Source organism: Argentina silus, assembly GCF_951799395.1.
Source record: "Argentina silus genome assembly, chromosome: 22".
In the NCBI taxonomy this organism is placed as follows: Eukaryota; Metazoa; Chordata; class Actinopteri; order Argentiniformes; family Argentinidae; genus Argentina; species Argentina silus.
Window position 1 is genome coordinate 8,661,628 of NC_139676.1, and position 24,877 is coordinate 8,686,504.

The 24,877-nt window shown below is 44.9% G+C and overlaps 1 protein-coding gene across 1 annotated transcript in view; it reads right to left on the minus strand.

Annotated features, from left to right (window-relative positions):
• sorcs1 (sortilin-related VPS10 domain containing receptor 1) overlaps positions 1–24,877 on the minus strand; it is a 95,767-nt gene that overhangs the window by 8,380 nt on the left and 62,510 nt on the right. The window contains exons 4-19 of the mRNA XM_083694196.1: positions 23,869–24,027; positions 19,098–19,171; positions 16,942–17,006; positions 15,843–15,961; positions 15,525–15,614; positions 14,320–14,499; positions 12,404–12,550; positions 11,084–11,186; positions 8,873–8,949; positions 8,136–8,227; positions 7,399–7,506; positions 5,336–5,453; positions 2,898–3,031; positions 1,612–1,725; positions 809–980; positions 180–366 (exon numbers count right to left, since the gene is read on the minus strand). Of these exons, the coding sequence (XP_083550322.1) occupies positions 180–366; positions 809–980; positions 1,612–1,725; positions 2,898–3,031; positions 5,336–5,453; positions 7,399–7,506; positions 8,136–8,227; positions 8,873–8,949; positions 11,084–11,186; positions 12,404–12,550; positions 14,320–14,499; positions 15,525–15,614; positions 15,843–15,961; positions 16,942–17,006; positions 19,098–19,171; positions 23,869–24,027 (1,939 nt within the window). The remainder of the gene's footprint in view (positions 1–179; positions 367–808; positions 981–1,611; positions 1,726–2,897; positions 3,032–5,335; positions 5,454–7,398; positions 7,507–8,135; positions 8,228–8,872; positions 8,950–11,083; positions 11,187–12,403; positions 12,551–14,319; positions 14,500–15,524; positions 15,615–15,842; positions 15,962–16,941; positions 17,007–19,097; positions 19,172–23,868; positions 24,028–24,877) is intronic.

Sequence of the window (24,877 nt, forward strand, 5' to 3'; positions counted from 1 at the left end):
CCAACCAGCCTCCCCTGGTGTGCTCCTCAACCTACAGTACGTCAGGCACCAAACATACACAGTACATGCTCCAGGCAACCACAGTGAGAGAGAGAGAGAGAGAGAGAGAGAGAGAGAGAGAGAGAGAGAGAGAGAGAGAGAGAGAGAAGAGAGAGAGAGAGAGAGAGAGAGGGACTGACATGTGACGTGCAGGTAGAGCATCACGCTCTCGGCGCCCAGGCTGTTCTCCCCGGTGGCCGTCACGCGGTAGATCCCCACGGCCTTGTAGACGTGTCTGACGCCGTCCTCCATGGAGCTCACGTTGGAGTAGGTCAGAGCGTGGCCGTCGCCGAAGTCCACCATGATGCTCGTCCTGGCTCCGTCCCCCTACGCAGGAGAGAATTACATTGAATTGAATTGAGAGAGAGAGAGAGGGAGAGAGAGACAGAACAAGTAAAACAGAAAGGGAGAGAGAGAGAGAGAGAGAGAGAGAGGGAGAGAGAGAGAATGAGAGAGAGAGAGAGACAGAACAAGTAAAACAGAAAGGGAGAGAGAGGGATAGAGAGAGAGAATGAGAGAGAGAGAGAGACAGAACAAGCAAAACAGAAAGGGAGAGAGAGAGAGAGAGAGAGAGAGAGAGAGAGCGCGAGAGATAGAACAAGTCAAAAAGAAAGGGAGAGAGAGAGAGAGAGAGAGAGAGAGAGAAAGCAAGAACGAGAAAGAGAGATCTTAGCCTTGCACATTGTCAAGGCAACTACAGTATATCTCATGAGGGGGATAAAACATTATTTTTTATTTTTTTATTTTTTTTAAAACACGCTGACAGTACCTCCTCCAGAAAGACCAGGAAGGTGACATTGGTGCCCATGGTGGCTGACATGGTCCCCTCGCTGGTGACCAGGTGCAGGCCTTTGGGGGCCTGGTTTGGACAGTGCTGCCTCTTGGCCGTGTACTCCGCTATCACCCCGGCCGTGCAGTTATTGGACACCACCTTCCTATAGCTGGAGAAGAGCCACAACCGCCCAAACAAAGTGTGTTATTTCAAGCCAACAAAGACACTGTTAAGAGCCTGCACAGTGGAGTATAGTAAGACAGAGGAGCAGGGGAGACTGGTGGAGGAGGTAGAAATCGGACGTCGCCACACGCGTTCCATACATGACAATGAGCCCGTCCTCGGATTTCTACCTCCAACCAGCCTCCCCCTGGTGAGTGAGTAAGGAGGTGTATTATAGCTGTAGAGACGGTACAGACGTTAATATTCAGAAACGGTTCTATTGTGTCGAAAGGTTTATAATACTGTATGCGGGTCACGGCCCTTTCTGTTGCCGGGTGTACACGATAAGCCGCAACCACACAAACAACCGTACCGTCGGTGATCAACATACTGATAGTGGAGTGCACTGTCCGGAAATAGAGGGCTGAGATTAGAAGATAAGTCTCACTGAAGAACAGGGATGATCTAGCTCCAAGTTGGAAACTCACAAGGTCTCACGAGGTACCCGAGTTGCAGAGTCCGACATTTCCAATGTTTTTATTTCGAGGAGTACTTGAATGCAGCATTAGTGGAAAAGCTATCTGTGGGAGTCAAGTGATGAAGGAAAGAAGAGTAGATGCTGTTTGAGAGGGTCTTACCCGGTGCTGTTTAGGAATGTTGTCCCCGTGGTGCAACTCCTTGACATGGATGACGGGTGGAACCAAAAGGCGGGGGTGCACTTCCCTTCACTTCTCCTCTCGTAGCCGTAGTCGCTGCAATGTTTTGGACCGTACCAACTCTCAGTAAAACATACAAACACGTTCACACAGTGTTCCTGCTAAGTATTGTATGAGTGGTTGATTCTGCTAACAGTTTGGCCTCTGCCATCGTCGGACTGTACCGACATTCGGTAAAAGCAATTGAGTGAAATGCTTTGACCTTTTCTGATAATTGTGTTAATTTGGGGGGGAAATGCATGTCGGAAACAGATTGTGTATTTCAAAGCTACCGTTTTGTTTAATAAAAAACAAAAAACTGTCTCCATTTTATTCATTTTTTTTTTCCGTTTTTTTTTTAGTTTTTAAGCCCAGCCCAAGTTGTTTGTCCTACAATTAAAAAGCAACGTGGCTGCGTGTCCCCAAAATGATAGGAACAAATTGCCCCAATTAGTGCTACATGCACACAGATGCAAAAGTGTTGTGATTGTTAATGAAAGCTATTAGGCCTGATGATTTATTGCCTCTCCAAAGCTCGTTGCGAACACCGCCTCACTCAAGGGGCCCGCGGATTTGGGAATTAACACACAGCAAACATTAATAACGCTGATAATTCAAAGAAATGAGTTGTGGAGTTGTGGCAAATATTATCTAAAGTGCACATTTAATGAATTTTAATGAGTCAAACTGGCAAAAGCAACCAAAAGCGGTGACAAAGTTTGCTTGTTGTGTTGTAGTGTCGTTCAAAGGGAGAGCAATTGCAGATATTCAAGGATAAACAGACTTTAAAACACACACACACACACACACTCAGGCGCACAGGCACACAGGCACACAGGCAAACACACGCACACACACAGACACACTTTTTTGTACTCTCCCTATCCAGAACTGAATCTGGCAGCTCTCAGTGTGTTGTTTTTTTTCTCCGTTCCTCGACACTCACAGCTTGGAGTTGTGCAGTTGACTGGTTTCCATTTAGCAGGGCTAGGCTCCAAGAGAATCCACAAAAGCTCCTCTGCAATTCTAATCTGCAGGAGCCGCACCGTGACGGTGATCCTTCATCTCTTATGTGTTTGTGTTCTAGAATGTAACTTGTGGAATTATCTGGTGATATGAGGTTATCTACTACTGCTGCAGTGAGGACTAGGAGTATGTTGACTTCATTGTGTGAGATTGGCTTCTTGGATATGCTGTGTCGTTAAAGTGTCTCCTTCTGCGGTACTCACCACTCAAAGTCAGCTTCCGTGCAGTCACAGGGTGCCGATGTCATCGTGACCGAGTACGTTTTACCCATAACGCACCTGGCTATGGCCTTCAGCTTCCGGTAGATTCTTTTCACTCCCATGATGCACGGCTCGCCCTGTGGGATTAGGAATGTGAAAAAAAACACTGAAAAAAAACACTGTTTTTGTTACATTTCACACCATTTGCCATAAATAATTGAGATGGTGCGATGAACCGTGACCAACCAAAAGCAACATTGCTCTACTTTACTTATGGCTTAGTTTGAGTTCCTGCTCCACTGGGCGTTCAACTTAACCCACTTCTGTTTCATGTATCACCACCGTGTCCTTGCCGCTTGAAATCTCTCGGAAAAGATGGAGATTCTTTGTTTTTTGGGGTTTTTTGGTACGGTACATGGGACGGTGCTGGATAAATAAAAATGAATACAAATGATTTTGCCTGCAATATTCTCACAAGCTCATCTGTCTCTATGCAATCTATGGGCGGGATGTGTGAACCCAAGACTGAAGCGTTTCGAATAGGAAGGCAGTGTTGCAATAACAGAAAATACACAAAGGGCGCATATTTGCCATCTGCCATTAGACATGCAGCCAGCAGCCACACCACCCTGCATGCCTCGGCTCATACTTGGATGAAAGACCAAAACAGAAGTGTTGTTGGAGAACCAGTAGGGGGCGCTACTCCCTTTGGTCTAAGGGATGCCAATGCCCCAGGGCAGTGAATGCGGTACTGCCTTGCAGAGGTTGCCGTCCGTCGGATGTGATGTTAAACCGAGGTCCTGAGTTGTTAAAGATCCCATGGTGCTTATCGTAAGGCTGAGTGTGTTAATGCTGGCGTCGTGGCGAAATTCCCAATCTGGTATTTGTACTATCATGGCCACCTAATCGAACCTAATGCTTTCAATTGACTTTTTTCTCCCTTGCAGCTATTCCCCCAGGCTGTTGCTACAGATGAGAAGAGGTTCTCAGTCAATTTGTCTGGTAAAATAAGAGTAAAATAAAAATGTGGACTCGTGGAGTAATTCTGAGGAACGTTCTTTATTTGGGCAATAGGTGTCAGTAGTGAGGTGTTTAAATCTACAGCAGCTCCATCTACTGTGCTGTGGTGAAGTCTTTGTCTGGGCTTTGTCCCCTTAAGTATTCCCTGTCCTCAAAATTATCGCAAAATGATAGGAAAAACAGCCCTGAATGGTCTGAGAACACACAAACACACACACACACACACACACACACACACACACACAGACACACACACACACACACAGACAGACAGACAGACAGACAGACAGACAGGCAGACAGACAGACAGACAGGCAGGCAGGCACGCGCACACACACACACACACACACACACACACACACACACACACACACACACACACACACACACACACAGATGTATGTATAATTGGTCTGTTGTCCGCTTCCCTGTGCTGTATGTTTTTTTTACCATTAGCCTTGGCCAAAGCATATGGGTGTCCGAGCCAATTAAAGGAAGCTTACTCGATCGAAAATAACAACCCTAATAACAACTCTTATCTTTATGTTTGGCATTGGGGCCTGGCAGAGTTGAGTTTAAGTCATGCGTACAGTGTCTCAGTGACGAGACGTATAGTACGTCTGCAGGAATTAAGAGAGAAATATGAGTAAGTGCTCCTGGTGCCTGTAGAACGTGTCTGAAGTTCCCTCTCCACTCTCCACAGCTCAACTCAGAGCAGAGAGAGAGCAGAGCTTAGTATTGATGCTGCCAAACCAGCCTTGCATTTCGTCCTGCTCTAGCTAGACCTTTCTATCAATGGAATTATACAAGATGGGGGCTCGCCAGGGAAAGGCCCCAGAACACTTATAGAGTAAGTTTTAACTTGATCTGACTTTCCAAAAAGTTTTTGACATGTTTTAACAAGCCTTATTAAGTCCAAACTTTCATCCTCACCTCAAGGATTTTGGTAGCACTTAGGGATAGAGTCGATAATGAGAGAGAGAGAGAGAGAGAGAGAGAGAGCAGAGAGAGAGAGAGAGAGAGAGAGAGAGAGAGCAGAGAGACAGAGAGAGAGAGAGAGAGAGAGAGAGAGAGAGAGAGAGCAGAGAGAGACAGAGAGAGAGAGAGAGAGAGAGAGAGAGCGTGACAGAAACAGAAACAGAAACAGAGAGAGATGTGCTCTGTTTTTTTTAATAGCGAAATGGACCTGAATTGAGATTGTAGTTCAACAGTACATTGAGGTACAGCAAACACTATGATTCCTCTAACACAGCTCTATCCATGATGGGCTTAATAGCAAAACGTGTTTTTCCCCCCCGATTTTTTCTTCCTCTTTTATGAGAACAACCACACATGACAAACCCATGACCAGCTGGGTAGGTCACAACACAGAGCAGTTGGTGAGGTCCTTTGACAGACGGTGGCGTGAGGAAGAGTGTTACCTGGTTGTGAAGGTGCCATGTCTGGTAGTCCCCCTCCGTACACCTCCTGTTAAAGATGGACCTGAAGTCAATCTTCACCAGCTGCCATTCCGACCGGTGACTGACGTGGCCAAATATCCTGCAAATAACAAAACGCGACCGTGTCAGTGTTACTGTTGATACAGGGTACACACGATGCTCTCACAATTAAACCAGTGAGGTTATGTCATAAGATGCACAGGGGACATGGGGAAGAGAAAGGGGTAAAAAAGAGGACATTCATTCAATATGTGTTCTTTATGAGTTGGAAAAGAATCAAATCAAATTAAAAAAAAGTAGTTGGACTGGAGAGGTCTGTGAAGGCATGGAGTACATCGAATACACCAGGGGAGACCTCTGATTTCTACCTTGACCAGCCTCCACCCAAATACACATTCTGCGGCTTGGCCTTGGAAAGACAATGATTACAGTTCTCTAAAGCGCTGCGCTCAGAACAGTCATTGACCAAACACAAAAATAGCAGACCTTGACAGACTACCATTATCGGACTACCATTCTTAAGAGCACTTATGTTGATACACTGTTGCCACAGAGTTAGAAACTAATGGAATTGTTATCTCTGGAATCTTAAGTCTTAACTTAACAATGAGAGACACAGAATGACTATAAATATCAGCATTGTCTTCCCTATTTAACACAAACTCAAGGTTATCTTGTCTCATATCAAAGAAAAATTCAGCATCAAAGTATTATTATTCGTTTTTTTAATTTTGAACCCCCGCACCATCCATACAACAACAAATTCATCATAATCTATCCATTAATTAACCGGCCGAGGCACTGGTCCCTAACTGTCACTGCAGAATCATTATAAATTGATAAGAAAATAGTGGGAGATGGTTTAATGTGAAGTAATGAGATGAGAGAGAGTGTGTGAGAGAGAGAGAGAGAGAGAGGGGCATAATCTACTCCGAGAAACGCCTTTTTCTGTTAAAGCTGTCAACACTCTCTTAACAGTGTTACCCCACCCCTCCCCCCCCCACCCCCCATCTGTCCTGTCTCATCTGGTTCATAGGAATGTATCACACTGGGCCTAGAGGGAGAAAGTCTTTCTCTCTCTCTCTCTCTCTCTCGCTCTCTCCTCTCCTCTCTCTCTCTGCTCCTCTCTCTCTCTACCTGTTCCCCCTCCCTGCGTCTCTCTCTCTCTCTCTCTACCTCTCCCTCCTCCCTCCCTCTGTCTCTTTTCTTCTCTCTCAATCTCAGAAGCTGCAGCAGCTGTGCCCACCTCTGCTCTGTTGAGGCACTGCACCACAAAGTCAGCTGTCAGTCTGTCATCTCTGGCAGGTGTCATGAAACACAGACTAAAGGGCAGTGAAGCCTTTTGTAGCATAGCAGCCCAGCGCTAACGCCGCTGATTCAACAAATCAAGGACTTTCTGACGAGATGAGTACTTCATTCAAGTGAGCCAGTGCTGGGCTAAAATAAAAATATGCAACCCTGATTTAACATCAAGGACCGGAGTTGACGAACCGTGAACTAGATCAAAAGGAAAACTTGAGACATCTTTTTCCCCCCCCAAAAAAAAACTACCGCAGGAGAGCCGACAGTAGCCTATCAATGCTACATAATGCAGTAATAACTTCTTCAAGCCCTGCTCCTTTTATTTTTGATCATTTTCCTCATGTTCTTCAAATGGACAGTTATGCTGTCGCCGGCTCTCACGCCATTGATCTGCTATGATCACAATCCCCAGACAGTCAGTTTTGATGTTAGGTAGACCTTGAGAGGAAACTATTTTATTCATGAAAGGAAAATAGGGCTGACGATTCTAGCAAGCCTGGATACCAACACAGACACAGACACACACGCACGCACACACACACCCACCCACACACACACACACACACACCCACCCACACACACCCATACACATTAATGTACGCAGACACGAATGCATGCACACACACGCACACACACACACACACATAATCACCGTGAATAACTCATTCTCATTCATCTGAAACTTCTCTGAAAGTTTTAAACAGTAACCAAGACGCTTGATACAACTGTACTGGTGAACTCACGTCATAATGAGCGTCTCCTCCCCGGGCTCCCCGAGTACCCCGTCCACGTAGAGAGGCGAGGAGGTGAACATGTACTTGTTCCACACTCTTCCTTCGTCAAAGCTCAACCTGGGAACAACCGTGGCACAACATTACATCAGGGGAGGCTGGTGGAAGTACAAATCGGAGGACGGGCTCGTTGTAACGCAACGGAACGGAAGGAGGAATGGTACCAATCACACAGGTTTGACGGCATTTCTCGTTCCGTTCCACTCCTTACAACGAGGCCATCCTCCGTCCTCGACTTCTGCCTCCACCGGCCTCTACTGCATTATATACAGGTGAGTGACAGTCAATGACAGTCTTAGACAGTACAGTGTGTGTTCAAGTTAACGACAAAGACAATTGTTTAAAAACTCTATTTAATATATTCATATTCAACTCCATGAGGACATTATGAACACGGAATTGAAGAAGAAGAAGAAGAAGAAGAAGAAGAAGAAGAAGATGAAAAAAAAAGACTAATAACACTTGAGCACAAACACCAAGAGGTGGAATTGAATGACTATATTGCCAAAGGAGAGGGGAATATTCCACGGTTGGTTGCTTCTGAATTACAATCATAGCTTCCTGTGTTCTTGAACATACTAATTTTCTCTCGCAGCGGCTGCGCTGTTTGACGAGCGTGTGAACTGAGCCTTACTCTGAGAAATGAATCACAGCAAGAAAAAAACGATGCTCGGGTAATAATGATTCACCATAGGTGTCGGATGGGCAGCGGAGTGTGTCTTATTGCCACGAGGGCTCCTCCCTGGTCGAGGTAGAGCACGCTGTACTCCTCGTCAAATATCTGGAAGGCAGAGAGTGCACTCTATCAGATGGTTACCGTAGCTGACTATCTCAATGCTTCACTGTGGTCGGTGGACTTTGATGTTGATGAACGACATGCACGGCCACACATGCGCACGCACGCACGCACGCACGCACGTGAGCGGAAACACAAGCACGCGCACACAGGTACGCGCAGGTACATACACACACATGCGCCCACACACACACGCACATACGGACACACACGCACACACACACGCGCCCACATACACATACACACACACCTGTGGCGACTTTTAGCTCGAATCAGTGAGATGATAATTGGTCCTGATAATATATCAGACAAGACCCCCTCCTCAAAAACCCCCCCAAAAAAACACATCACTCCCAGCATGGTCAGACCTCGGCAACTTTTCGATTAATTACTTTTCATCTACATCCTTAATTAGATACAAGCACCATCAATTCAAATCGTGGGATCAAATAAGGAGAAGGCCAACTCACGGGCCACAAATGAGAGACTGAATCAAATTACTCTGGAGATCTCATTTGATTATCGTCCTAATAAAACACCAAGCGTGTGGTGGATTAAAACGTCCTGAGATGATCATTATCGTTATTGGGACGAACCCCCTTCGGCTCCTCCTCCTCCTGTTCCGCTCACCTGTCTCCATGTGTTGCCGGCGTCCGAGGTGACGAACATGCTCACGTTGCTGGTGGTCAGCTCCGAGCCGATGGAGCCTGAAGAGGGAGATATGTGTGTGTGGGTGAGAGTGTGTGTGTGTGTGTGTGTGTGTGTGTGCGTGAGTGTGTGTGTGTGTGTGTGTGTGTGTGTGTGTGTGTGTGTGTGCGTGCGTGAGTGTGTGTGTGTGTGTGTGTGTGTGTGTGTGTGTGTGTGTGTGTGTGTTTTTGTGTAGGGGGACACATCAATACAGAGGGCATAAGGGGGTCAGGTGTTGTTTAATGTTTGGGGTGAAAAAATCTGCTGAATCCTGAACTCTGACACCCTACAGGACAACACAGATTTAAAAATGAAATCCAACTTGCACAGCGTCCTCCTGATATAGTAGTTCTGTGCACAACCTAATTTTTGAGAAAAGATGAGTCTAAATTATGTCACATCGACTGACATTGATCCCAAATACACACAACGTACCTTAAAACTCTATTCATCATTCTCTGCTTTCAGTATTCAACTTCCAGTACCCTCTATTGTATTAAGATCTCAGGCGTTTGAGTATAATGTAATTGCTTTAGCTCCATAATTAGGCCCAGGTGGTTAAACAGGAGGGTAGAGGAGAACTGTTCCAGAATGTTCCCCTCCAGAGGCAGAATCGGGCACCACTGTGTTGGATGCCCGTAGCCTAGCTACCTGGAGAGGCTGGTGGAGGTAGACATCAGAGGACGGGCTCAACACGCGTTTGATACCATGCATAACAATGAGCCCGTCCTCCGATTTCTACCTCCACCTGCCTCCACTGTACTGTAAATATGTCGTAGTATCCCCCTCACATCCAACGATGCTCTTTCAACCCTGACAGTGCAACCTCTGTCTTCACTTAACCTCATGCTGTTCACTGTATTCCAGCAAGCTCTTTTCCAGGACGACTCTTTAAATAAACACATACAAGTTTGTGTTCTTTTTTAAGTTCCCTGCGACTGTATACAGTACGTGCTACGTCTTTTCTGTCACGTTGCCCTGGTGATACAGCGTCTGTGTTTAAGACACCTGTGACACTGTAAGAAATCAGCCTCTGTTGACTCCAAAGGTGTGTGGAGATCTGTCATGTGACGAGGTCAGCAAGGGAGGGGGGATCGGCCTACGGATGAGAAGTCACCCAGAGGTCTCGCAGTTTCATCCTCTCAACTTCTTTTGTTTTTATCCCCACAAGTGACAAGCCACGAGGGGCAGCAAGGGTGGCTTGGTGGGGGCATCTAGCGGACCTCCACTCCATCCCAGCCTCGGGGGCCCATTGGTTGCCATAAAGGCTAACTGTGAGAACTGTTGTTTCGGTGGACAACGGGGCTCCTCGAATGTGAATGTCTGTTTTTTTTTTCTACAAATGTGACCTGACACAGACATGTTGCCAGGTCCTCATGGGAGGGCATGTCCTGGGTGGAAGCAAAAAGAAACCATTGAATAAATACAGGGTATCCATGGTCCAGGAGATTTCTTCTTTGTAGAAATACATATTGTACTATATAGTGGCAGGGGAGGCTGGAAGAGGTAGAAATCAGAGGACGGGCTCATTGTAATGGAATGAAATGAGGACTAGCAATGCACTGAATGGAATGAGAATCGATTTCTACCTCCACCAGCCTCCACTGCTTAAGCGAGGGAGTGAGCAGTTTCATATTACAGAACCATTTCTTCCTACTACGTTAACAAAGGCGCTATCTTTTATTCATTTCACTTTTATTCATCCAGGTGTGACTCCGTGAGACAACAATCTCTTTTTTCAAGAGAGAACTGGTCCAATACGTGCATATTGATAACGGCCATTTGGAACTGAAAGGGAAGCGGGGTGAGAGGGATCTCTGTGGTGCTTGCCTAAGTGGTAAGGACAACACACAGTACACAAGAAAGGCATCACTCATGTAATGGGGGAAAGGAAAAGAAAGGCACTTCAGAGAGCAAAGAATACCCTCTCAACATGTTGTGCTCCTTCTTCGCAATTCTCAAGTGTGGCACTTGCTCAGCAAATCCATCTGTTATACCACATAACACAGTGATTTCAATGGGACTTTTTGTGCGTTTTAAGCAATCCTCGTGGAGCAAAGCATCCCTATTTCTCATTTATTTATTCATAATAAAACTCCAATTCATTTCACGCTGTCAGTCTCAATGAAACCCGGTGACACAATGTTCGCCTACCTGATGCCACGATGATCCCAGGTGCTGAGTCTTTGCTTTCTATATTCCCGGACGTGTAGGGGTTGGCAGAAACGTGAAGGTGGAGATGCAAGGAACAGTATGGCTGTGGAAAAGAAACAAGCAAATAGATAATGTACCCATACTTAAGAAGGGGAAGGAACAAACACACAAATACCCCTACTTAGAAACCAAGATCCATATGCGTCCGCAGAAAGAAACAAATATGGAAGGAGGGTGTTCTTAAAAAAAAGAAAGAAAAAAAGAAAGCAAGATCCATTACCAGTATGGACATGCTACAGCGACCCGAACCCTCATTAGGAAAAACCTCAAAGGAAACAGCCATTGTGATGACACGGACTTACACAAACCCCTTGTCGTAAAATGCTATCACAAACCCTCACTCCCCATTGGCTCAGTCCCCTCACCATTAGTTTTGATTGGGATAACCTTTACTCACACAATTCTCATTACGACGCTGCAAAATGCCAATGGTGCGGGCAACGTTGTGACGGGCTGTTTAGAGGTTTATTAAAAACTTTTGACATTTTCTGACAAATTACTGTATAATACAGGGTGAAGGCGAGGCGCGCCATGGAATCACTAATCCGTTTATCAAAGGGTAATTATTTGGTGTGTATTAAGGGAGAGCTAAAAAAAGGCTACGCTCAATCATTGTCTAAGGCCTCTATCAGTAATATGATCTGAAATAAGAATCACCCTAAGACCGAATATGTATTTCTGTCAGCTTCTTACTGTAGATGGTCACGACAGCTTTGTGTGTTATCTTGTGTATTCATGTTCTTGTTTGTAATTGTGTGTTGTCTATGTCTTAATGTTATGTGACAAATGTGTATTTTAATGTTTTTGTTGACTAAAGATTGGCCTAAAAGACTAAAAGAGATTCTAATAGAAACAAACAAAACAAACCGCTTGACCTTCACACAAGAGTATGATGAGAGTTGTAGAACATTGTACGGTACGCAAACAACGCAACAACAAACTCCACTTTGGCCGTTGAAAGTAGCTGCTAGCTAGCATCCGCACTCGAAACTCAAGTTTGTTGGGAAACCAAGGAAAAGGAAGTGCCTATCTTTCTTCCTCTCTGACACTTCTCTCCCTGTCTTAATGGGAGGTCTGTTCGTTGGACTGGATCAAAATGGCTGACCTTTTAGCTCAGCAGCCTCGAAGCACTCAGCTTTGACGAACACTGCTCTTTTTTGAGAGACCCCCCAACTTCTCACACCGCAGCTGGGATCAGTCAAGTTTTGACAGTACCCCCCCCTCCCCCCTCCCCCTCTTGACAAACGCACACTCACGCACCAGTACACAGTGTATGTTGTTGCCCCGCAGGTCTGTGGTTGGGGCCTGCAGTAACCTCCAGTCCCTCCCTCTGTTATAGGTGATGTAGGTCTTCACTTGGCTCTCCGTCTTTCTGTTGGCGAGGAACATCCCCTTTATCCCTGCCACCTGAGAAAATGATGGACATGTTGTTGTTCTCCTCTGAACTGCGAGCATGAGCAGATGAGGGACACACATATCTCACAAAAAAATGCAGCATTCACATCATCACAACACATATTTCCTGCTTTAAGTGGAACATGATACAGGTACATGTTGACGCATAGTACAAATCCTCTGGCTATCCACAACATCATATAACTACGAAATGAGGATAGCATCTGTCAAAACACCATATACAGCATTACAAGATAAGCAAGGCAGGATATGATGTCTTGAGACACAGAAGGAAATCTATGTGTTTCCTAAATTAATCTGACTCCCTCTTGGGGTGGGTGGTGGTGGTGGTGGGGGGGGGGGGGCGGGGGACGGGGGACATAACTTAGAATACGGAATGGAGTTGGAGTCGATGCCATCAGGCAACATTCCCTCTTCTTTAATAATTGACAGATACTTCAATCTCGCCCAGAGGCGAGATTTTAGCATATGCTACGTTTCGGGTGGTGACCCCAATCAAGACACTGGATTTGATTCTATCGCGGGGGCCAAATGAGGGGGTTTAGGCACTGTAGGAATCATCAAGAGCTTAATTATTTTGTTCAGGTATGTGTATCGTTATCCCCGGAGCACTCCCTCCTGATATTTTCTCCCACGTCTCGTCTCGTATGCAGCGGGCCCCACGTATGTAGCAGGTGTATGTGAACTAATATCTGCAGTTATTTATCAAGAAAAGGAATGATCTCTCTCCCCTCGAAAATCCATAACCGTGCTTCAGTCCCCTGTAGCAGCTGTGTGTGTCAGCAGTTTGAAGCCGCTTCTTATTCATCCGATGCGCTTTGAAATTGATACAGGACTCCGGGTTTACTTCCGAAATGACATGAGAGCACTTTATTGTTTATACCTGCCGGTTCTCAACCATTGATTGCGGGTCAGTATAACCTAATACAGAAGACTAGTCTGTCAAGGAAGACTGTATCCAAACACTGGCATAATAACAATTGGTTACGAATAGAGATATCTTCATTTCATCGGTCAAATGCCCAATTGGGAATTGATGTATTCAAAAAGGAACGTACAGACATAGCTTGCTTGTCATTCCAGCAGCCTATCACTCCATCAGGCCTTCAAGCTGGTCCTTTGTGGCTCAGTTGGTAGAGCATGGCACTCACTGCAAGTTGCTTTGGATAAAAGCGTCAGCTAAATGCCATATATTATGTCACAGCGCTATATTAGGTCACAGTACGCTACCAAGTGAACCAACTCCACTACTTGCTTTATATATACTAAGCTGCTGCATTGATACAGTTTGCGGCCAGAAATTGGACGGACAGACAGACAGACAGACAGACAGACTGGCAGACTGACAGACAGACAGAGAGACAGACAGACAGATAGATAGATAGATAGATAGATAGATAGATAGATAGATAGATAGATAAATAGATAGATAGATAGATGGATAGACAGATAGCTAGATAGATAGATAGATAGATAGACAGATAGCTAGATAGACAGATAGCTAGATAGATAGATAGATAGATAGATAGATAGATAGATAGATAGATAGATAGATAGACAGATAGCTAGATAGATAGATAGATAGATAGACAGACAGATAGACAGATAGATAGATAGATAGATAGATAGATAGATAGATAGATAGATAGATAGATAGATAGATAGATAGATAGATAGATACATTATTGTCCTCAACAAGGACAATCAGGTTCACAGCCCATCGTATAGATATTGGAGTTTAGATTGAACAGGTTATTTACCTCGTAGAGGTCGATCATGACGTTGCCCTCGTGTCCCATGCTGCTGACCACGTTCTCCAGGGCCAGAGTGTAGAACACCCCTCCCGTCTCCGACACGTACAGGTTATAGGTGTCGTTCTGATTCCACTCCTGCACGGCGGCCACCACCCGGTTCTCATCTGTACTGATCACATGCAGGTCCTGGAAGAGAGAGGAAAGGACAAGGGATCACATTGTTTGACTTATTGTTGTCATTTCATTGTAACTTGTGCAATTACATGGTAATTTGTGTAATTGCATTGTAACTCCACGGTGTGAAGTGTTCTGAAGCAGTGTTCGGTTGATTGGTCCTATCACTAAACCCCCCCATAACACGCTTTTAGAAGTTTTAATTAATACAGTTCAATCTAACCCCTTCATTGACTGACATTAAATCCACTAATTGACATTTTAAATAGTTTGAATTTTCACTCATAATCAAAGAATGGGTGAATATGAATGTACTGTATCAACGGTAGATGTGTGGCCTTTGATGTACCGACGAAGCCATCGCAGCCCTGCTGGGATGCATAGTTTAACAATCAGCATCAACCCACATCCTCGCCCACACATAATTCCAAAAAAGAGATACTGTAGTTAATAACTTGGAGCTTGTCGGGGCATTTGCCAACAGAAAGGACTGCATGCTGTTCAGTTCTGCCCCTGACTGAGCTAGTTTCATCTGCCCCTGACTGAGCTCGCAACACCTTGTGAGAGCAGAGTGGGTACAGGGCGCCCAGGGCTTGATTGAATAAAACATGTTTAATTGTCAATGGGGAGGAGAGGGAGAGGCCACAAGCACACACGGCTGCTCGGAATAACAATACAGAGCCACTGTTAGTTGGTTTTGGCCTTGATTCACTCACAAATAACAAAGGACAGCTGGATACAAAGCTAGCTGTGAATTGTTGATTTCACCATAGTTTCGGTTGTTTATTCGCTCACACATGATAACTTTCATTTATTTCTCTTTGTAAATGCTTATTAATCATATAGATATAATGCATGTACATGTTAACACATGCTTTGATACTCACTCATTTATGGAAAGCACAGTATGTACACTATAGTGAAATAGTAGGCTACATATTAATGTAAGCTATTACATTGTGTTGCTTTACCACATCATTTATGTCATATGACCGTTTGTTCGCCTGTTTCATTATGGAGCAGTGCGTGGGTTATACCTTAGGCAAGGTGTACTTGGGCAGTTTCATGGGTGTAAAGACATCTCGCTTGGCTGACACATAGTAGATTGGCCGCCCACCCGTCGACACCTGTGGATAATGAAATGGATGCAAACACATTCCAGAAGCACAACACATCGTTCCCAGTTCTAAAAAAGTGGATTTCCACACAATAGGCCCCTGATTAATATAATCATCATATAATAATTGATAGAGAGAGTTAGTTTTTTTCCCCCCAATCATTTCATTTTCATCAAGCATCTCTCTTTCTCCGCGTGGCTCGGTTCTCTCTGGGTCCGACGACGGGCAATTACCTACCTGGACAAACACATACTCGTCTTGCACCACCAGGGAATTGGGGTCAATGTAGCCAGGGAATGGTTTGCCCTTGTTGGCCTCTGTACAGTTCTGCAGCTTGCAGGTGACGTACAGTGCTTCTGCACACACGCACGCACGCACACACACACACACAGACACACACACACACACAGACACAGACACAGACACACACAGACACACACACACACAGACACACGCACACACACACAGGGAGAAAAAGCCATTGAATCAATGATCATATTAGCCTATGGAGGGGCAGCTTTCACCCGGGCGACGCTTCTATTAGCTCCTTGCATTAATAGCGTCAATAAAGTGGGAGCGCGGAGGAGGGGGAGTGAGGAGGGGGAGTGAGGAGGGGGAGCGAGGAGCAGAGGCCAATTGCTTTCTTTTCCCTTCAATTGCGGCCACATGAGTCAAGCCCTGTCCCCACGTGTTAGCTCCGGCTAACGACGTTGTCTGCCTTCTCCACAGGTGCATGATCAATAGTGATGGTTTTGCAGGGGGCAGGCTAGCTCTGTCACGGGGATGTCTGGTGCTCCTAACGGCAGGTGATTTTGTCGCCCAGGCCTTAAGGGTGAGTAATGTGTATAACCCACGTGCAAGGTGTTGCAGGAATGTTGAGCTGTGTGTGTGTATGCAACGTGTTACATGTGGATATCTACTGGATCTAAACTAAATGTTTTGCTCTTGTATCGTAAATTTAAAGCATTTGGGATGAACATGTGTATTGCGTATGTCCCTCTGCAGGTAACCATTGAGTCAAGTACAAGCATTTGTTCTGCAAAACAACTGACCTCGTGCTTCATTGACACCCAGAACCATGGCTTCTGAGTTCCATATACAGGTCTGCACCTCATTGCTAAATCACTTGCTTTTAAAGGCATTGTAATATATGCATTACTTTTCTCAATCGTCATTGTGTGTCCCCCATACCTAGGCATTTCCACTGTCCTCTCGTATTACCCCTCAATCACATCGCCTATGGCCTCCTTTCCTTCTCCCACTTTAGTACAAGGCTCACTGTAGAGTATAGAGACACCAGCAGATTGAACAGGGAACTCTGAATTCAATTACTCACGTCCTTCAGAGATGCTGGTTTCCAGGTGAATTAAGCCCGGTTCTTTGTCCAAACCCATTTTCGACCTGCGAGGAAGACAAATGCGTTTCAGGTACACATCATCACCGTCCGAGGGGGAAGGACAGCCGTAGCCCCGCTGCCAGACCTACAGTAACCGTTTGATCTAAGAGATTGCTCGCTACAAAAAGCCAGATAAATTCAATTACCGGCGGACAATGACAACCTGCATTGACAATCGTGGTAAACATCATCCTTGGCCCGGTAATAACCCCGCCGTTCGCGTCGGATTGCACTTTTAAGTGAAAGGGAAAACTACCTCAGGTGTAGTAGCCTGTGATCTGCAACGTTCGAGGCGCAACCTCACAGAATGCCCTTGCTTTTTTTGACAGATTGCAGGAGACGTATCCTTACATCGTTAGGAGAAGAAAAAGCCATTGATTTGCTTGCTCGGAATGCCCGGAGACACGTTGAGCTCACACACGCGTATAATCATTACGGCATGAAATATGTATTAAACAGACTGCAGAATCAGAGGGATATCTTCCAAGCGAAGGATGCGTACTGTACAAAGAGATAGCGTCGAGAAAAGCCCACCCTCTAGTCTTTATTATAACACTTATTGGCAGTATCGGTGATTTCGCCAAGATAAAACACAGCTCTGCGAAAGGCTGACCTACTTTGCTCTCACGCCGCAATGTCTTCCTCTCACTAGTATTCAACTATTTGTTGAACTATTCAGGTACCCAGGAGCAGTGAGAGGGGAAACTGAGAGAACAGTTAGTTTGCTTTATCTATTGCAATGCTCATAGACCGAAGACTTGAATTTGTAAACAAACCAAAAAAACTGAAGAAAAAAAAAGTCTGTAATCAACCTGTATTTGATGTCTCCCTTGAGGGTGTCTCCCTTGAGAGTCAAGCGCTGTGTATCAGACAGGTGAAAACAAGCATGGGGGTTAGTCATGAGATGGAGCTGTTGCACCGATGAACATGTATGAATGAGCCAACACTGAATGTTTCAGAAGAACTGGCACTCTTGACGCCAGTCTGTCTGTCTGTCTGTCATGCCTGAGTGAGATCTATACAAGGACATGTGGTCTGGGCTTACTCTGATGTAAGATATCACACATACTTCACAAGTCCCTCATGATGAAACTACTCAATTTGAGGAAACGTTTGTATGTGTTGCTATGACAGCTACACAAGTGCAGTCCTGTTGGTTCACAAAAAACCTGTGTCACTTGACCAAACGTCTTTTCATTTCGAATGTCTTTTCATTTCGATTGAATCGGCTCAGGACTATAAACCTTCATCACATCTTTGATGATCCAATCCTGTTTCTATAACCTCATCGTCGGAGCAAGCACATTTCACATGTCTTTAAATAGATCTCACTCAGGCATGACAGACAGACAGACGGACTACGAGACAGACAGACAAGCAGACAGACTACGAGACAGACAGACAAGCAGACAGACCCAACCCTCTGCTCTCCCTTCACTCCTACCTGACTAGCTTGTTGCCACTTTGACAGGTTCTTTGGACTGAAAGATTTTTTAAGAGTATAATATCTACTATAAGCCAGTTACAGACAGTATGTTAAAAATGTTTGTGTTTGACAGTTCCTTCCTGGTAGACATGAGTCTAGCTAGCCAGGGAACAGGAGGAGAACAAGGGGGGATAACAAGAAACAGAACAGGGAGAGGAAGGTGATCATCAGCAGGGTAGACAGGTGTTTCTCCTCACTGGGGAGCCTTGTTCTTTTGAGGGTCAACGGTTGGACGTCGAGCTTGTATTGTATTTATTGGTTAAGTTGTTTACAAATACATTGTATGTGCTATACAAATATATTTCATTGATTGATTGATTGACAAGTACATACTCATGGGTGAACTTGGATGGTACTGTTGAATAAGGTACTTTAAAGGCTCCAATAGAGTGTTTCAGCAGCCATGGTGGAGTAGTCTAGGTAACAGCCTGGCACGCTAAAATAAGGGAACACAGCTTCGGCTCTCAAGGGCCACAGTTGCATGCTGTGTTTCTACTCAGTTCCTTTTACTGTGTTCCTTTTACTGTGTTCCTTTTATTCTATTCCTTCTAGAACAGACCTGACCGTAAACAGTTGAAACAATGACAGTTCTGCACACAATCAAGCTTACCAGTAGAATCGATTCGGGGCCACTTTCTCGTGGACAAGTTGCCACCTTCGGCCGAACTCCATGGAACTGTAAAGCTGTGAGGAGAGAGCCAATCAGAATTAGCCCGTTAGTCAGAAGGCATGTTAACGGTTTCATACCTGTATGATTGATGGTGATGATAATGATGATGTTTTTTATTTATTTGAGTGTCATTGCACCTCAATGGTTCCCAGCCCATATGGGCTTATAGGACACTGATATCAAAATAAACATGTGTTTTCTTTTAATTGTTCTGCATTATTCTCATTGCAGTTTTAAAAACAAAACATAAACAAAATACTTAATTGGGTTACAGTTCAATCCAATACACTATTTACAATACACCATTTTTTTAAATTTGGTTTATAAAAGCCATCGGGTTGGCGCAAGAATATGTTAACACTTAATTGCCCGGCACCCCTTCATCAGCTGTATGATTGCCAAAGATTATTATTATTATTATTATTATTATTATTATTATTATTATTATTATTATTATTATTATTATTATTATTATTAACATCGTTTTAGCCAATCGGATCACATACTTCTCCAAACCCGTTTTATAAAGAACATTGGACAAGAGGTTAACCATTCACAGACATAGCCAAAACTAATCCAAACTGTATCTCCTGTACATCCCTGTAGGCTTGGTTTCCCAATTGGCACAAGAGGGCGAATAGAAATGTGTTAAACACTTATTTGCCATTGCAGACACTGGGAACAGACCCAGAATGCATCTTTCTCTTAGCCAAACCCACACACATTGCTAGGTTGAAGGTGCAATCTGTAACTTCTTTGTCAGCTCTGGCCAGTGGGCTAAATACACACAAACGCGCGCGCACACACACACACACACACACACACACACACACACACACACACACACACACACACACACACACAGTCCTTGGCTTTACACACTCGCTCATTCACTCACACACACACACACACACACACACACACACACACAGGCACACACACACACACAGTCGTTGTGATTGCAGCTGTGTTGCACATAACAGTCCTCCGAGACTTAGGTTAAATATGAAGCTGTAGAGGGGGTGAGGGTGAGAATGTCATTGCCGGTGGAGAAATGCTCCTTGCCTTAACAAGGCTCTAGATCTTGGCAATCTTGGCAGGGGGGGCGCACCACAGTGGGTGGTCTCAATACAGGCATTGTTCACTAGTCAGCATATCAGGGGGTTGCTGAGATATCGCTATCTCACATCGCTACTGAGCGATGGTTCGAGGGTGGATTTATTCAAAACAGGAATGCTTGCTTGTAGAGAAGAAAATCCTCCATACAATTGGAGCGTTCTTCGACAACCATGAAATTGCTTCTCTCCTGTGTTCAGGATTATTTGGGAGGCATTGTTGTTGTTGTTGTTGTTGTTGTTGTTGTTGTTTCTAATTTGTAACTGTGAAACAACTTCATGGTAAAAAAAAAAAAAAACGTGTGTTTGTTTTGCGTTTGTTGTTTTTTGGGATTACTTTGTTGACGGTGTCTAGCCAATGGGGCGACAACCCTTTCGGAATGTTAAACGCATTGAGGTATTCTTTTTCACTAAACACATGCTCCCTCCACTAAGCCAAATGAATTGTTGGTTTCAAGGGAGGCTAGTGGAGGCAGAAATTGGAGGATGGGCTCATTAAACACACGCGTTTGAATACCATTCCTGATTAAATTCCATGCATTACAATGAGCCTGTCCTTCGATTTCTACCTCCACCAGCCTCTCCTGGCAATGTAATGAGCCGTGAAACGTTGTTTCAATGTTGTAGTATGGACTTTTTCCATTTTGAACATGAGCGACCAAGCATCCTGTGTAAACACAAATGTATTAGCAGCCGAGTGAATTGCGATGTTGTTTGTTTACATTAATTTCTGTTTTAATTGTTTATTTACTTTTTCCTGAAAGGTGAAGTCAAGGCCTTTGTTAATAGGCCCCCCATTTCAGCTGACTTTCAGCTCCCCCCCCCCCCCGCCCACACACAGACCCCGCTCAATGAATCCCCTGATATAATCATTGTTGATCAAAAGATAACAATGTTTATCTATCTTATTTAAGCGACAGTGCCCTTAACATTGAGCGTTTTAGCTATGATAAATATCTGGCATATGATCTTGTAGGACCACACTTTCCATGACATAAGGACTTTACAAGGTCTTTCATAGATTGCAATCAAATCACATCTGATGTTCCTACCACACATAGTAATACTGAGGTCATCATTAACCATTTAATAACAAATATAATAATAATATTTCACCCTTGGAACTATGAAAGTACATTGATATAACTTATGAGATGCAGTCCAGGAGTACAGCCCTACATATTCACTTCATACTCTACGCCGACGTGATTGTGACCTCAACAGTCCAAAGCACAGTGTTGGGGGAAGCGACTCTGAAAATGTATTTGACTAGATTATCAATTACTTGACAAGGAAAGACATTCAACTGCACTAAAGCTACTGTTGCGAGAACTAAAGCTACTTTGTAAAAGTAGTTCTCGACAACTACTTTATCCGACACACGACAGTCAGTTACTGAAGCATGACCAGTCCATGTGACGTGTGAGTGAAATGCTACTGAAATCACCGGGAGAGACACAAAATGGCGATGTGAAGCAAAGCGGGGAGACCGAAGGCAATGAGGGAAGAAGGGAATTGAAGTTCAAGGGCTGGAATAATAGTTGAACATTTCCTTTTTTTTCCCTTTTTTTTTTTTTACTAAAGTAGTTAACTACAGGAAACACTACTAGAATTTCAATTGTATTAAACTGCTGCCAAGCTACTGCAAAATGGAGTGTAGTGGAACTACTTCCCAACATTGCCAAACCATAACACGGGAACATCCAACCATATACAGTGTTGCTTGTATTTGTATTGGTTCGCAGTAGCCACAGAAATGTTCCATTACTTCAATGTCAGACTGGGGGAGAAAAATGGCAGGTTCACTGAGATATGGGTTCCATACAGAACTGCATTAAGCAGATGCAAGCAGAGAGATGCGAGGCAGGAAATCACTTTGACTAATTAACCCCCTACACTGAGTTAGCCACTTAGTCAGGCAAGTCACAGAGAGGCGAGAGAGGAGTTGTTACCCTGAAATACGTACTCCCTCTGAAAGCCCCCACAAGTCCCTCAATCTGCAAATGCAAAGCAATCGCTCTGAGGGAGTCAGGGAGCAACACGATTGGGAGAAGAGCAGTGGAGTGAGAGAGAAGGGGCGGTGAGGGGAGGGAGTGAGAACTGCAGAGGGAGAGGGGGAGTGTGTGTGTGTGTGTGTGTGTGTGTGTGTGTGTGTGTGTGTGTGTGTGTGGGTGGGTTGTGTGTTTGTGTGCGTGGAACTGCAGAGGGAGAGAGGGAAAGTGTGTGTGTGTGTGTGTGTGCGGAACTGCAGAGGGAGAGAAGGAAAGTGTGTGTGTGTGTGGGGGGGGGGTTGTGTTTGTGTGTGTGTTTGTGTGTGTGTGTGTGTGTGTGTGTGTGTGTGTGTGTGTGTGTGTGTGTGTGTGTCTGTTACAGGGGAGGGGAGAATACTGCATATATATACTCTAAAGATGTCCTCAGGAGAAAAAGTGAACCACTCTTCATTATTTATCAGATTGGAGACATTAGCCCTGAATGGCCCCGCTGCAAGGAAAGCATTTAATTAATGCTCATGGTCATTCTTAAAATGGCAATAAATTGCAGATCCGAAGCTCTCTGGAACATATCCTTTTAATATTACCTTCTTTTCTGCACTAGCTCATAGATAATTACCCTAACCAGACAGTGGCTTATATATTAGATGATTATTTATTTCCAAAACATGTTCACTCAGACACTAGAAATATCATCATGAAGAATGATGGTGTAATTTGATGCGTATTTGACAGATGCACTGAGCAATTTAGCCGTATAAAACCTCTGACTCATCCCAAGAAGGTGCTAGCTAGCGTTAGCCTCTCTCACAATCTGAAGGTATAAAACGGCATTTAACCTTTGTTACGGTGCTTATGGCTGTTTATCCATCTCGCTTGTGTAGGTTTTTTCTTTATCAATAAAGTTATTGGAAGGAATCCAAGGCTTACATTTACAGTAATAGATGAGGAGCTTAAGGACTTAAGGATCGAATCGCCGTCCAAAAATGCACTGTAAAAAATCCCTCCTTGTAGTCAGCCACCAGAGCTGTGTTTATTCAAATACTGCAAATCGTTTTTTGAGTAAGTTAAGAATAAAGTTGATTTAGCATTTGACCATCAAGTGTGAATTACTCACTTACTGCGTGTTGAAGGCTATCGTGAGCTTGAGAAATTGTCCGACAACTGCATTATGCCATTCAGGTTCTCTCTCTCTCTCCCTTTCTCTCCCTCTCTCTCTCTCCCCCCCCCCCTTTCTCTCTCCCTTTCTCTCCCTCTCTCTCTCCCCCCCCCCTTTCTCTCTCCCTTTCTCTCCCTCTCTCTCTCTCCCCCCCCCCCTTTCTCTCTCCCTTTCTCTCCCTCTCTCTCTCTACTCCACCCTCTCTCGCCCTCCATCTCCCTCCATCTCTCCCTGTCGAAATGTGAATGTGCGTCATCCTCTTAGTCAGACATTAGTCCGGTCACCACTCACTCCCAGTGCTTGGAACTGAACTCGGAACTGAACCGGTGTCCCGTCCTCTCTCTTTCATCCCCTCCACCCCACCCCCCCTCCTCTCTCTTTCATCCCCTCCACCCCACCCCCCCCCCGGGGCCTGTGAGAACAAAGCCACCTCGGCGGTCTCCTACCTTCTGGTCGTGGCTGTAGGCGAGTATCCAGTCCTCCTGCTCGGGGTGGAAGAGCAGGCTCAGGATGTAGAAGCTGAGGCGGTACTTCTGGTAAGTGGCTCCCTCGTCCGTGCTGATGAGCAAGCTGCTCTCCACCTCGGGGTCCGTCAGCAGCATGATCTGAATCGACAACAAGACACACAAAAAAAAAAAAAACGGTCAGTCGCGTGACCCGAATTCGCAACAGACACACGCGGTCGGTGGCGCGATCCCCATCACGATAGACACACGCGGTCAGTGGCGTGATCTGAATCGCAGGGAATCTGAGTTAAGAAGACGAGAACGGGCACAGCGGTTGGTCAGCTTTATTTAGGTGAGTTAATTAGGACCCCCCATTGGCTGTTGCTTTATGCAGCAGCTACTCTACAGAACTGATGATCTGTATGAGAGCAGACAGAAGGGCACGGGGTGCTGGAGGGAGGGAAGGACAGGTGCCGACAGATAAGGCATGGGAGGAGGCTTTGCATTCAAAGGCTTTAACCCCATTCACACTGGAGCACCGACCTGAGTAATTCCCAGGTAATACAGTTCCTGGGTCAAGTTGTGGTGTGAATGGGTCTACCCGCCAATTTTTCGACCCACCTCGGCAGCTAGTACAATACCCGGGTAAATCGCTGCTGAGAAAATAACCGCATTGTATTCCTTGCTAACGGTGTGACGACTCGTCACAGTCCATTGACCTGGGTAGTACAGACAGTATTCTGTGTGAATTGTACCGACCTGGGTCAAACCTTCGGTGTGAACGGGTCTCAAGAAGAACCCGGGTCATACCTGGGTTATTGGGTGTGAATGGTGCTTATGTGAATCAGTAGTGGAAGAGCACCGTTAGAATGTACATAGAGAGATATAGTTCGTACAAAAAAAACCGTAAAATAATCATGGAATCCCACACAATGACACAACGGAAATTAGGTTTGATGTGAGTACTCTTCTGTGGTCAAAAGTCAAAGTATATCAACATAACCAAAAT